Source organism: Osmerus mordax, chromosome 20, assembly GCF_038355195.1.
Source record: "Osmerus mordax isolate fOsmMor3 chromosome 20, fOsmMor3.pri, whole genome shotgun sequence".
NCBI classification, from domain to species: Eukaryota; Metazoa; Chordata; class Actinopteri; order Osmeriformes; family Osmeridae; genus Osmerus; species Osmerus mordax.
The window spans coordinates 4,683,437-4,698,169 of record NC_090069.1 but is presented as its reverse complement, the minus strand read 5'-3'; the positions used below and the strand labels follow the sequence as shown (position 1 = coordinate 4,698,169).

Below are 14,733 nucleotides of genomic sequence, written 5' to 3'. Positions count from 1 at the left end.
ACTTTTTCACTTAAGCGTGAGAGTCACAGCTGTTAAAATGTCCTAGTTGCTCAAGTTGTACCTTGTGTTGATGCAGGTGTATTTACTGGGATCGTTATCTGTAATTTGTGCATTAGTCATCAACAGGAAATCCGATGTTCCATATGTAATTACAGCTGACTGCAAATAGTGATGGTCTGCATGGCGACCTATTGATCATGGATATTGCTATTATGTAAATGACATTGTAATTAGCGATTATTGAAAAGAAATGAGGCAGATTGATTATTTATAACGTTTTTATTGCTATTGTTGGGATTTCAAAATCACAGTGTTATTTCCTAGGTGCACCAAATCAGCTATTGCAAAGAAATACTTAGAGCTAAAGACACACTATCAATTATGATCAATTATTAGTGTTGTCTACACTGTATGTTCTTTTGTTGCAATATTCTTCAATTTCACTTAGATCTTGTGTCTGCTTCTTGCTTCAGGAACCTCCAGGACTCGGACCACTCTGACGGACTAAATTCAGGCTTCAGCACCATTCGGTCTTCCCTCGACAAGAACGTAAACTGCAGACGTAGATCAGCGAAGGGTTCAGGCGTTGCCTGGTCACACCAGGCCTCCTTCTTCAGGTAGAGTTGGGGGTTGAGAACCCTCCAGCTCTGGCCCCACTCCTCGCTGTCCTCCCTGCTCATGTTCGGGTCCAGAGTGTCCGACTTGAGGTACTTCCAGGAGTTGCTCCACTCTGCCTGAGGCAGCTCCACCTCACACAGGTGCTGGTGATGTTTGGGGCCATTTTGTCTGTAAAAGCGAGACTCAACGCCTTGGTCGAGCTGCTCGGCGTGGTTCAGATTAGAGAGCCGCCATGATTCTTTCCACCTGGCCAGTGAATTTGAGTTACAAGGCTTGAAGGGAGTAGAGAGCCTCCATGACTCTGTCCAGTCATACAGAGGGATGTCTATCACCACGGGTGAATGTTTAGAGAGGTCGTCGTTTCTGTCAGGCGCGTTCTCTTCTTCGTGCTCCTGCTGTGGTTCAGGCTTGGTCGTTTTCCAGCACTCTGACCACTCATCCTGGCCCATTGCGTCTTCCGCGTGCTCGACACCCATGTATCTGTGGGTCTTATGCTCTCTAGACAAAAACACGACATCTCCATGGCTCTGTGAATCGGAGCTCATATTAGGATTGGATATTTTCCAGGAGTCCTTCCAATCTGTGGAGGACTGCTGTTCATCGTCACCTGCTGTAGGTGCGGAAGAAACCTTCCATGACTCATTCCAGGATGGGAAAGGCGTATTTATCTTGTGGAACTGGAGATGCAGTGGTACATCTGACATGTCCTGCTCAGAAACGGCTCCTGATTCATCTGATTCTTCTGTCTGAGACTGACATTGAGGGGATTTCCAGGATTCCATCCACTCAGAGGGGATTTCCTCGTCAAGCAGACCGCCCCGTAGCTCATTGGTCAGTCTGCGCTTTGCCATCATCATGGCATAATGACGATAGCGGGAATCCATGGATGCCGAGCACCACTTGTGCTCTTGGCAGTAGTTCCAGGAGTCTCGCCAGTCCCTCATACTTGGTGGTGCCTGATCATTGTGTTTGACACCCATATCGCAGGTCTTCCAAGAATCATTCCAACCTGGTAAGAAGACATTGGGGATTTGTAATTTTGTCTTCTCCGTTTCTTGTTTGACATCAGGCTTTGCGGTCTTCCAACAGTCCTCCCATCCAGGTAGGCTGACAGTGTCTTCCATAAACTGAGCCTTCAGAAGTTTATCGCTCGGTTCACGTTTATATTGGGGCCATTTCTGATCCCAGTCCTCAGGAGTCTGACCCAGTTTAAAGTTGACCGTCTTCCAGGTGCCAGCCCAAACAGGAAGAGAAAAGGTTTCAATCTCCTCGTAGGTCCTCCACCACTTCCCCTGTGATATTATCTCAAAGAAGGACATGTTTTCCATTGAAACCTCATCCGAATGGTTTTTCAACTGCTTCCATGACTCTTTCCATTCCGCTTCGGATCCCCACTGCTTGTCAAAGTTGTACCCCTGGGACTTGTATGTTTTGTCATTCGTTTGTCGGGGTGCCACGGATTCTGGCTTCGATTCCACACTCCTCTGCTGGCGAAGGGGAGATTTGAGCATCTTCCATGACTCACCCCAGCGAGAGAGATTGTCTTTGATTGGTTGAGGAGGCTTCTCGACTGGTTTCAGGACCGGCTTTTTGGGCGGCTCTGGCTTCTTTTCCACTGGTTTTGGGGGCCTCTCCTTCCTTGGTGGTGGGGGTGGTTTCTTCTTCGGCGGTGGGGATGGAGGGGGGGCGGCAGGCTTCTTTGGAGGAGGTTTCACCTTAAATTTGGCTTCCAAAAGAGCCATATCCACTTCTTCTCCAGACGCTTTCACCACATACTTCCTAAAGTCAGACATGTCACTTCCCTTTACTTTCTTTTCGGACACAGCAACCGTGCCCGTCCTGACTGCCATGCGATACTGCCACTGCTTAAAAAGCCTGTGGATGACATGAAGGCCACAACAGGGGAAGGAATCAGAAGTTAGAACCCTAATAATGTTATTCAGTACATAGACTATCAGAGGGAAGAGATAGAGCGGGGGGGAAAAGGGGTGACAACTGAACAGTACAGTTGGAGCAGCCGTCAGAGGCAGTATGTTTGGGATTGCATGGAGTCTGTCCTCCAGGAGCCCATAAACCCCCGTCTCAAAGGGAAAGCGGGATCCATAATCTCCATTTAAATAATCTTTAACTCCCCGTTTTTTCTTTTTCTTCCCGTTCTCAGTGTCACCTCACCTGTCTCACAGAAGCGGCACCAATGAAATATCTGATTGCCTTTCACTTACAGCAGGCGGGGGGAAATCGTAGATGGAGTCAGATATCCCTCCACTAATAACATAATCTTACCCATTAATGGCACTTTTTTCCTTCCTTTCCTTCTCCTGATTTTCTTTGTCACTTAACAGCTTGGCTCTCTTCTCCCACTGGTCTTTGAGCTGGAAGTTGTCATACACGGTCACCTCTGCCCTGTCCTGCATCTCGCCACCTGCTGACAGGGAGCAACACAAGGACACGTCAGCCAAACTACCACCCACCCACATCATGGTATTCCTGTCCAGAAGTCCCATGGAAAATCAGGCCTTTTGCATTGAATTCATTTCCACATGCTAGTGCATGTCGAAAGTACAACAGACATTCCATTCGAGGGACATGTTGCACTGAGTTTCAAAGAAAATTCGAAGAAAGAAAGTTCCTGCCCTTGTGAACAGTGTCATAGGGCTGCAGGCAAGCAAAGTTTCAGAATACTGGTGTGTTACATGCAAAGCTATAATTAACACAGTCGTAGCTTGCTGGCGGTTGTTGCACACCAGACTGTCAACACTGACACTGTTTGTGTCTCATGCAACCAAACAACCATTTCATTATTTTAACCCAAGTGGCAAGGGATAGGAGAATAACAAGCGGGTTTGTGCTAAAAACCAAACGCCCAGCATTGCATTCACTTAGAACTGTGCTTTCAATGTTTGAATGGCATCCATTTCAGTTGCGAATTATATTTGTCAAAATAAATGCTCACTAAACACTGTGTTGTGTCAATATATCTAGTATGAACGTTCAAAATATACTTACCTATGGTCTACTATCCTTATTATATTGAACCTTGTCTTCTCTGTTGATGTCCCACAATGGTTTTACAGGAGAAGGGAGGAACTCATATATAACCACATGAGAGGGAGGTAACTAGGCTGCATGACCGTGGCTCTCCAAAATTCTATTTTTGTCAATGTGGATACTATGTCCATGCTTCACCATTGGCTACGGTCCAGTTATAGGCACAATCTTTTGGAATGTCATTATTTTTGTTCTCGTCACTTGACACGTGCCAATTATCACTTGCCACTTCTCATGCCATATCAAATGACAGTGTTGAGCATTAAAATAAGTACTTAACGAATTATCTGGCCTATCAGCAATTATTTTTGACAGCCTACACTGGAAAAACTGTGCACAGTTTATGATTCTCGACTAAAAAGCAACACACGAGAGGATGTTTGGACCCAGCTGTTGTGTCTTCGCCGTCCCCATTTTGCAACTAAATAAGACTTTGTTGGCTATGTTTCTCTGACAGTGTCCTTCGCAGAGAGACTTACATAACAATACAGCCCGTGTACTGCAGTGGGCCTTAGTGGGCATTATTCAACAGTAGAGTCCCTACGGGGCTCCGTGGGGGTCGGCTGCAGTCCCCTTCTCTGCAGTCCCGTGGCCCTGCCATTACTAGCTCCCCGCTATGCCTCACACAGTAGTGTCTGTGTGGGTGGGGTCGTGTGTTTGTGGGTGTGCGTGGGGGCGGAGGGGCGGGTGGGGTTTGCAGCAGCATGGTGGAAACACATGGGGTGCCGAGAGTGACAGCAATGTGAGAGATACCACCAGGGGATGCCAGTCCCACTGCACGTCTCCCATAATGAGCAATTACGGAATATTTGTTGGATTATTGAATTATTGTTGTTGTTTAAGGGAGATGGGTGCTTCTACATGAGGCAGTATTGGCCCAAAGTTCAGCCGTTATAGTTTTGTTTGCACTGCACGCATCCGTGCCATAGCTCTGTCCTGATATCTATTCTGGTGGGATACCTCAGAAGTGACAGCATTCTGTTCTTGCTCTCCACATTTCATCCAACAGGTGCCATAGCCAAAGCCATTACTGTTCCCAGTGTCATATTTGTAGCCTCACAAACCACACACATGTCAAACACATACACCGTACACTGGTGTCGTAAACATGTCCACACACACACAGAGGATATAACGCTTTTACTCTTATGATAAAATGATTTTTCGTGTAAAAGCAACCATGCATTGTCTTATTTCATGAGTGTGCTGATAGATGCTGCCTCGCAGCCGGAATAGTATTGGAGTGTGTGCACGTTTGTTGCTTTCTTCTGGCACATGTAACATGTAAGAAGGGTCAGCTCTCAATCAAAGTGTTAATGCGAAGTAGAAACAAATGAATCTCACTTTAATTGGGAGCCAAATTGATCAAAACCAAGTAAACACTGCCAAGCAGACTGGTCATTCATGCAATGTGGTGATGCACTGTAGTGACTATCTGTCATATCTGTCATTATCTAAAGTTGTATGTTACTAAGAAACGGTATATACAGTCCTTGTTTTTGGACCACCCAATAAGAAAAACTATAGTTAGCATTGGGAAATGTTATTAATATTAACACTCAAATGCTGAGGTCCAAAAGATTAACTAGGATTGTGGGTTCTCCAAGCTGAGACGGGATTCCTCTCAACACATGAGAGGTTATAAAATGGTCCTCAGGGAAAGGAAATTGCTCACTGCTGGTGTAATTAAACATGCTATGGAGTGTGACAGGGATTATGCAAATCTTAGTTTGATATCTAACGAGCATAATCACAGACATTGCCACCTGTATGACGTACAATGGCAGGGTTTTTCAGAAAGCTCCCACCCCACAACCTCAACCATGTTGTGCGTGGTCTAAAACAAAGCAAAGTTGCCAATTCAACACTTCTGACCACAGAAATCAAGATGCTCTCAAGAGCAGTGATTAAAGTTGCCAACATTATAGTCTTTGCCCTTTGTCAACACGTGGACTTCATCCATAAACACCAGTGACCTGCCAACTGCGCCCCCTTACCCTTACTGCTGGAACCCCAGCGACACGCCTGTTCGGCAGGCAGAAAAAAAGAGCTCTCTAATTCACTTTACAAACCATTATCAGAGCAAGACAGTATACGGCTACATGCTCAGCCCGGAGATTGTGTAAACGAACTGTAAATTGATGCGGCTAATAGGTTTAATTGTGTCCCCAGACAATCTCTCCTCAGACCTCCCCACGGAGGAATGAGACACGGTGTTGAAGTGTTAGAATCTACTTGATGCATTGGGTATGTGTTCTTTTTGCTCCTGTGCCTCCACATGCGTTAAACAATATTCACACGTGTGCCTCCGTGAGTATCAGTGTGCGTGTGCGCGTGCGTGTGTTTGAGTGCCGACGTGCTCGCGCCGTGCGTGTCCACGCGGCTGCGTGTGCTTTTGTGTACCTGCGCGTTCATGCATGAGCGCAAGGTAGCAGTATTGATCTGTGGACTTGAGAGGGCTCCATTTCCCTAGACGATTCTCATCTTGTGTGTTGTGTGCTGTATTATCTCTGTGAGAGTAGCAACGACAGACTCGTAGAAAACAATTATCAAAATGAATTGCAATCCAATGTGTGAATGCGATGAACCTCGGGGGACTTGTGCTTTTCATAGGACCCTGCTGCCTGACAGTTGGCAATTTTCCAAAACAGAAAAAGAGGTTTGATGTCATTTGGCAAGCACAGCTGCAGTCTCCATACATGTTATGTACATTAGCCTTCTTCAAGTGTCATTCTAATCATATCTGGAGAGGTAGTATGTTCCATGTTGAAATATAATTAGAATAGCACAAAATGTCCTCTCGAGTTGACTCACATCTTCTTTGGTTACAGATTTTAAATGACCTTTACATGTAGATATAAATATGTTATATGTATATTGTGTTTTAGAGGTCCTTATAATAAATGTATGAAATCAAGTGCCCCATCTCAAAGAAACAACTATGTAATGTATTAGAAATGGCTACACCAAGTAACCCGCAAAAAAAAAAATTGAAATGCAGATAAGCTACAGATGTCTGTGCATCCTATCAACCAGTCTAAGTCTCGTAAACACGTGTTTACGAACAAGAACATTTATGACAGATGTACCCCGAATTATCAGTTAATTAACAAATGCTTTTCTTCTGATAAACAATCACAAATAACATGGAATGACATTAAACTGAAGCATTGGCTTGGAGTCAAGTTTCCCATGAGACCAAATGTAATTAGGTTATTAATTGGTGTTGACCTTTGAACTTCTAACTTGTCAGGTTGGCATGTCAACTAGAAAGCCAACCCTTTCATATCATGTGTTCCCTCCATACTGTGTGCGGTCGGTTTTCATCTGATCATGCATGACCTAAATACTCTCCCTTCATCTGAGTTGTGTGCAGTGTTATAAGATAAGGATAGGGGAAGCTTATGGCCACAGTCAACAGCTTCTATTTCTATCCAATAGGATGCATGGTGATTGGTTTTCTTTAAAGCGCCCTAGTCTGACTAAGTAAAACGGACACATATTGTTCACCGATTGTGGTTCTGTACACCCAAAAGTTACGCTGACCCCAAACGTCGTCCCAAGCAACTAATTGTGAAAGTGAAAAATGCTAACGCCAACCCCACCCTTTTATTCCATTCTTAATAGAACATCACACGTGTCACTGCTGCTCAGAAGGCCAGCCCTGCAGCGTTGCTATGGGTCTCCTGGTGCAGCTCCATCACAGGCCCCTCCCTCGAGCTCCTCTGTAGGGCCCTCCATCAACAGGCTCTGGTGAAGCACCCTCTCTTCACAAAACATGTAGTGTCTTTTCTCTGCTAACATCCTACCAACTTATCTCTTGATAGTAACAATTGTATTCCACAATCCAAAGAATAGATGCTGGTATAAGGGAGCAGCTACTATTATGCAGTAATCATCGTTGAAAAAAAATTGATTCTATGATATTGTACTATGAATAGCACAATATCCTTTTGGTCTCACCTCATGTTGTTTGTGGAAAAAAGAGATTGGGCAGCTAAAATGAAAAGTGTATGAGTACTGATGACATAGGCCTAAACCACCTGGTCGTTTTGATTACATTTTGTTCCAATATATTGTTGTTAAAAATGATATGTTGCATGTACTGTGGCTCCTTGGCATTTAAGTAAAAGTGAAAATCAAGTGTGAATATTTGCATTTATTGATTACATTACAACGTTTAATTGAATGCGTGCTTGTCTAATTTACTGGTATAATATTGATCATGACCATTATAATTTAAGAATGAGACAAAGATGAAAAGTAAAATGACAAAACGTTATTTATTTATTCAAAAAAGAACCTGTTGATTGTAAACATTTTCTAAACTAAATTGCATTCAGCTAGAAGTATTATTACAATTCTATTTAGCTTTGCTAAATACCTAGACGGCATTCCCACTGAAAATCACCCAGACCTTTTCAAACAATCTGTACTCAACCTGCAAATATTTTCCTTCAATCCACCTTCATTTACTATAGCATGTCATTCAGTATGTGTGTATGTGTGTGCCATGTGCGTGTGTGGTAGATGATGGCGACAATTATTCTTGCTACTGATATGTTAGCGAATCATAAAAAGTGTTCATCAACTCCTTGTCAAGCCCTGCATTCATGTCTGCTGTCTTACTTGGACTTGGGTCCATTCTGTTGTGGATAAGGTGCAATCAGGAACTTCCAGGATTCTCCCCAGGTAGAGAGAGTCACAGTTACCTCCGTCTTCTGTTTCACTGGTTGGTCTGAGAACCGCCAAGATTCGGCCCACTGCTGTGTAAATTCGGAATCTTCCTTTATTACCGCCTTGGGCATTTTCATAAAAGAATCTCTCTTTGGGCGTGGCTGAGTTTTTGTTATCTTATGGCAGTCTGTCCACTTCCGTTCAGCAGGCTTGTCCTTATCTATTTGACTATATATGTGCTTCCTTGTTTTGCTTTTCTGAGTACCAATCACCAATCCATTAGAGCCATTCGACTTTCCTTTACCAGCCTTTGAAACTCCTTTACCCTCAATCTTCAAGAATCTCCATGATTTTCCCCACAGTCTTAAAGTGGCTGTTTCTTTAAGACTTGTGTAAAGCGACTTCACGCTGTTGCTTCTTGACCACAGGACCACATATTGAGACTGGTTTGCATGGCTGTGTATCCAAGATCCTTTCTCTACATTTGGCATGGGATTGGCCATTTTCCATGACTTTCCCCACTTGGATGCGGGACTGCTCATTTGAGGCTGGAAATTATTCATATCCTGATCATAATCCATAAGTGCCTGTGATTTCTTTTCTGAATGGAACATGACACGTTCCTTATCCCAAGATTCTTTTTTCTGATTTAAATGCATACACACAAATTTCCATGAGTTTTTCCAGTCTGGTGTAGATGGATTGGTGTTGTTTAGGTGGAATAATGAGGACTTGGCTGTTTCCATGGCGTAGTTGGATTTCTGGTGGTGATGTTGAAGTGTTGCTGCCTTCCAAGACTCATTCCATTGGGTTTGAGGATACCTCTCTTTGAAGACCTGAGAATCAAAAGATCGGCTCATGTGGGTCATGGTTCTTGGCACTTGGCGCTTTTCTTTCCTTGGTTGGATTTCCATCGATTCGTCGAGCCAGTTCTGTCTTGGCTGTTCCTGCCCTGAGATATCAGTGTGGAAGACAGCACATCTCCAGGAGTCGGTCCACTCAGTCATGGAAGGTCTGTCATGGTGGAACTCTGTGTTAGAAACCATCCAGGACTCCTCCCAGTCAGCCCCAGACCTCCTTCTCCTAGGGGGCTGTGCTTCTACATGCTGGGTAGATGGTCTTGGCTGGTCTACCACACTGCGATGGTGGCGTCTGGAAGATCTCCAGGACTCACCCCAACCCCTTGCTGCTATTGGTCCATTGAGTGGGACCTCCTCAGGCATGACGTTGTATTGCTCCGTGTTCCTGTTGGGTCGGATAGGTGGCATGTTAGACCATCCCTGCTGCCACAGATCGCTCTCTTGATTCAGCGTTAGATTCGTGAATCTCCAAGAGGTGGCCCATTCTGACGCAGGTCTTTCCTCTCTGGCCGGTTCTCTGAAAGGCCTGGATCTGTGAGGCCTTGTTCTCATCCGCTCCAGTTGCATTTGATGCTTCAGAGACTTCCATGAATCCTTCCATTCTGCACTTCCGATTCCCTTTTCCCCATCCTGCATATAATAAAACATCTTTTCAGCTGAAGCCCTCTTGGGCAGGTTGAAAACCTCATATTTGGGATGTTGCTTGTCAAATTCCTTAAGCCCAGCTTCCTTGATCCAGTGTTCTCGTCTTGCGTGTGGTTGATATCTCGAAAACCAGGACTCTTTCCATTCAGTCACAGAGGGCATTGCATGGCGGGAGTGAGGTGTAGCACATTTCCAGGATTCTGACCAATCGGTCAATGATCTTTTCTTCATGTGTTGTTTCAGTACCATGGAGGCATCTGCCATTCCAGTAGTTAACCACTGCACTGTCTCCTTGGACGACTGAGGTTTCGTGAATTTCCAGGCCTCATTCCACTCATAGGGCATGTCATCTATCAAAAGACGACTCATGAGATTTCTGTATTTGGTCATTTTTGACATAAGGGTTGGTTTACACATGCCCTGCTGCACCCCTGACATATTTTCATCATTTTTCTTGGACATCCCAACCTTTTGATTCTGAGCCATGGACTTTTCCTTCGGTTCCTCTGCCTTCAAGGTTGCCTCTGCACTTGGTTTTGAGAGATTCTTTGTTGTCTTCCAGGACTTTTCCCATTCAGACGTAGGCTTGCTTTCATCACATAATTGAGCACATAAGAGGTCTCTGTATTTGTGCTCGCGTGAAACAAATATAATGACCTGGTGGTCGTGGTTGGAATCCTTTCTCTCGCCATATTCAAAATGTTCGGGAGACTTTGCCTTTTTGTTATTGTTTGACACCATCTTCGCAGCTCTCCATGAGTCAGCCCACTCTGGGTTGTGTGATGTTTCTTTGGAGTTATCAGTGACATGAAGCTGGCGGTTTATAAACTTCCAACACTCTATACTTTGGGATCCTGATTTCCCATCCTTCTTCAGATCATTCTTAGGCTCATTGAAAGGGCCATTTGTGGGTGCATTAGTGTGGGCCTCCCCATCTTTCGGGGGTTTTGTTGACTTCCAAGATTCATTCCACTCTGATGAAGACAATGCCTCATTGTGGTGTTGTGATTCAACAAGCATTTCTAATATTCTGCTTTTCGAACTATGCAACCCAGCTTCCTTGTTAGCCTCATCCTTAGTTCCTGATTTCAGATCGCTTTCGGGCTTCGTATATTTCCAGGACTTTCCCCATTCTGGTGAATGCAGGCTTTGCTCAAAGTCTTGCGAGTCCAACATCCTCATTGGCTTCTGCCATATACTGTGATTTTCGTGGTGAGATGTGGGGCTGTTTTCCTCAGTCCATGGTTTGCCATCAATATGGGGCTGGAGGGTCATAAATTGCCAAGATTTACCCCAGTCTGGTGGTGGTGTACTGCCTTCTTCTGGTTGGGGCAGCGACTTGGAGAATTTCCATGACTTGGACCAAATCATTGCACTTGGTTGACTGCTGGCCAGAGAGATCAGCCTTTGAATCTTGTCACTTTTTAACAGGCTTTTGTTGACTGTGGCAGGGCTGGCTCTTTGGTTCTGAGAACCAAGGTATCCAGTGCCTCTGCCAGTGTCTGCACCCATGTGTCTGTTCTTGTAAGGCTGAACAGGCTCCGAGGTTTCTACCGGCTTCGGTTTCCTCTCCAACCTTTTGGGATACTTCTGATTCGATGTCATACGTTTCTGCCAGTCTTTATTGATTCTGCAAAACACCAAAGGCACAATTATGTCAATCCACGTTGCGATCAAATCAATGTTAAGACTTATTTTAATGACCTCATAACGGCTCATAATGACACCAAATTTAACTCAAGGCATTTCACAAAGTAATTTAACCATGAACAGGAAGTCTCAGAGGTACGGGAGAAACACAAAGCAACTTTACAGTGCTCAGACAGGCACACATTGTAAAGAAAACTGTTGCCGACTGATCATTTCAATCCCCCCCAAAAGGTAAGCAGAGCAAAATAAAAGTACAGTAAAGGATTAATCCTGCCTCCATGATGTGCCCATCAGGAAGTGTCCCTGCAGACTGCTTGGGGGACAAACAAGGGTGATGAGTTTGTGATTTCTTAAAAGACAGCTGTGAGTGGAAATTGTCAAATCGGAGCATGGAGTGTACACCCTTGGGCATAAATAAAGTATAACATGTCAAAACAGTCTGAGACTTTGGCAAATTGTGATGACTAGCAATAAATAATCTCCATAGAGGCATGATGAAATATATATATATTAAATATATATAATATATATTTTTATATGTATAACAAATAACAAACTTTAAAATATTGTATTTTCTCATAAGCTGTATGACTCCGATGAGCTCTATGGCTCTTATAAGCTGTATGGCTAGTCAAACGCTAAATATACTTCAAGGCCAAACATTCTTGACATGGTGATGCAATATTACATAAGTGGATCATGCCAATGCAGTCTGAAGGGGGTCAGTGTCACCACAGTCCATGACCATCCATTGGGAAGATTACGGAAGGTAGGTTTCAATATCAGGGCTCACTTTATTATAGGTCAAAGGAATGTTGGTGGCATGCCACTTCATAGGACAGACTCAGAATATGTATGTCAGTTTGTGTGCCTGTGTGTATGAATGTGTGTATGGGGATAATGACAAAATGATTTCAATATCACAATATCGCAATTATATTTAACAATCAAGGCAACCATACTCCCTTTTTCTTATCTTCAGCTGTTCCAAATGAGCTGAGGCTATCCCTGTTTAGGGTGTGACACTTGATCCATGTGTATGCACTGCCCATGTCTAGCTGGCAGTTGTACTGTATGCTTTACTGATGACAGGTTTTGAGTTGTGTTCCAGAGATGGTGTACTTACGTCTCCAGAGCGCTCTTCTCCAATCTTTCCTGCTCCAACTGTATTTTCTGAGTCTGCTCTCTGAGTCTGATCTCCCACACATTTTTCATGATAGATGCATCGCACCCGGTCACCTCTGCCGTGGTCATGATGGCTTTTTCTGTCGACCAACAGAAAAGATGTGATGCTTTAATGACAACCATCTACAATTCATTTTGAATAACGTTTATATTTAGTTATGTCTGTTAGGGCTATGCTGCAAAATTGGGAATAAGTAAGAAAGTAGGGAAGTAGAAAACAAAGTAAAGTTTTAAACTTGTATTAAATGTTTTGTGCAAAAAACAAAATTTCCAGCTGTAGATTTGTAGATTTCAAAGTGTTATTTCTTAGGTCAATACTAATGATAATTGGCATTGGGTTTGTGCAACTTTGCATTTTGTATTTATTTATTTTCTTTGTATTTATTTATTTAATCCAATTGAGAAGATGTCCTGGGCTTTTGAATTATGTCACCAATGTGAACCTCAGGAATAGCCACGATATCCCAGTTAGTTCATTAAGTTATAAATTATTATAAATAACCATTCCAAATAAGAAAAGTATTTTGCAACATTTTCAGATTTATTTAAGTTTATGGTCCTATTCATAACACAAAAAAGGTGTTAAGTATATGGTCCTCGTCAAAAGGCAAGACAGGTTTTGTTTGCCTAATATACATCATTGGCTTCCATTCATGACTTGCACAACAAATTGAGCCTCTATATAATTAGTCACAGATCATTCAAACATGAAAAACAATTCATTTTTCTATAGAGTAATGAGAAACTAAGGAAAGGATTGCTTACCAGTGGTTGTGTTCTGCCGAACTTGAACAACCTGTTCACAGGCTCAGGGCGCAGCTCCTATATATGGCTAAGTGTCAACTGTAATTAACCTGGCCCCGTGTGACCAGCATGCTTGGATCTGCTATTTATATCACTCAGCGAGATGCCATGCCCCCTTTCCTTCCTGCATTTTTTTTTTTTTTACTGCTTAAGAAACGTATCTTTTATTTAACAAAGGTCGCTTCATTTTGTCTGATGCTGAGGCTTGTCATGCAGACTGCAGCTGTTTTGGGGCATGGCAGATTCCCACAAATGGCACACCCACACAGCCACAATACCTCTGCTTGCACAGTACACGAGGGAAAGGGAAACAGTCTTTAGAAATAAACACGGTTGAAAAACATAATTTGCAGTTGCACACAGCTAGGTATCTTTAATAATAATAATAATTTATTTTTATATAGCGCTTTTCTAAATACTCAAAGACGCTTTACATGTGCGAAGACAAACAAAACAATACAACGAATAACAAATACAACTCAATTCCAACTGTATCACGCATCTTTTTCTACATCTTGATCGTTGACCGTCTTAGCATAGCTGCAGGAGTTTATTGTAGATGTTGCGTGCCTTTCGTTCTGTTAGGACCTCAAGTATTTATGACATTACATGACATTTGACATTTATAAGAAGAGTGGGGACTACACTGCCAGCTTGAGCCAACCCATATCAAATATGTATCAAGTCCTCCATCCTGGTTGCATTTGGACATGACAGCCAATGCTGTTCTCTCGTTATAGAGAACACGTCACCCAAGCTTAGTTCCTCAGCTAACTATCACTGTCTCAAGTTGGAAAGCTCTGTTAATAGCATTCATGTATATACGATACCATCCAACATACTTTGCACATGTGTATAAATAGCATCATGTATGCTGTATAAATAGACCTGCACATGGTGTTCCATAAAATACAGGGGTGTCCTACGGTATCACATGTCAATGCACATACATGGAGAACATTCTAACCCAGTTTAACCTTATTGAATATTGCATACAGAAAGGTGGTCTTCAGTATCAATGGCATGTAATATAATATCTACAGGCGACTGCTCTGTACTATAACTATTGACTATTTGCATCGGCGAGAGAACTATCTGTTTCTTCAATTGTCATTAAACTGTGCTTTTTTTTTAACCATTTGTCTGTTTACTCTACACTTACTATTTGTATGCTTATTCTATTTATCTGTTTGGGGTTAAAAAATAATATTTAAAATGTATAATTACTTATCAAATACTAAATCAA

The 14,733-nt window shown here is 43.0% G+C and overlaps 1 protein-coding gene and 1 long non-coding RNA gene across 2 annotated transcripts; both read right to left on the bottom strand.

Moving 5' to 3' along the window:
* Window positions 1-260: 260 nt before the first annotated feature.
* On the bottom strand, window positions 261-3,677 carry LOC136964588 (uncharacterized). The gene is made up of 3 exons (XM_067258764.1): window positions 3,625-3,677; window positions 2,902-3,043; window positions 261-2,493 (listed from the first exon to the last, which is right to left on the bottom strand). Exons 2-3 carry the CDS (start codon window positions 3,030-3,032, stop codon window positions 441-443), a joined length of 2,184 nt encoding a protein of 727 aa, XP_067114865.1. The 5' UTR covers window positions 3,033-3,043; window positions 3,625-3,677; the 3' UTR covers window positions 261-440.
* Window positions 3,678-7,930: 4,253 nt separating this feature from the next.
* LOC136964345 (uncharacterized) lies at window positions 7,931-13,523 on the bottom strand. The gene is made up of 3 exons (XR_010879061.1): window positions 13,449-13,523; window positions 12,625-12,763; window positions 7,931-11,478 (listed from the first exon to the last, which is right to left on the bottom strand). It is a non-coding gene; the product is annotated as an uncharacterized lncRNA (long non-coding RNA).
* Window positions 13,524-14,733: the final 1,210 nt, after the last annotated feature.

Bases quoted from the DNA above. Each gene is read 5' to 3' on its own strand.
- LOC136964588 (XM_067258764.1), bottom strand. From the start codon at position 3,032: ATGCAGGACAGGGCAGAGGTGACCGTGTATGACAACTTCCAGCTCAAA. The intron at 2,494-2,901 runs GTAAGATTATGT...TGTCATCCACAG, and splicing joins GAAAAAAGTGCCATTAATGG to GCTTTTTAAGCAGTGGCAGT.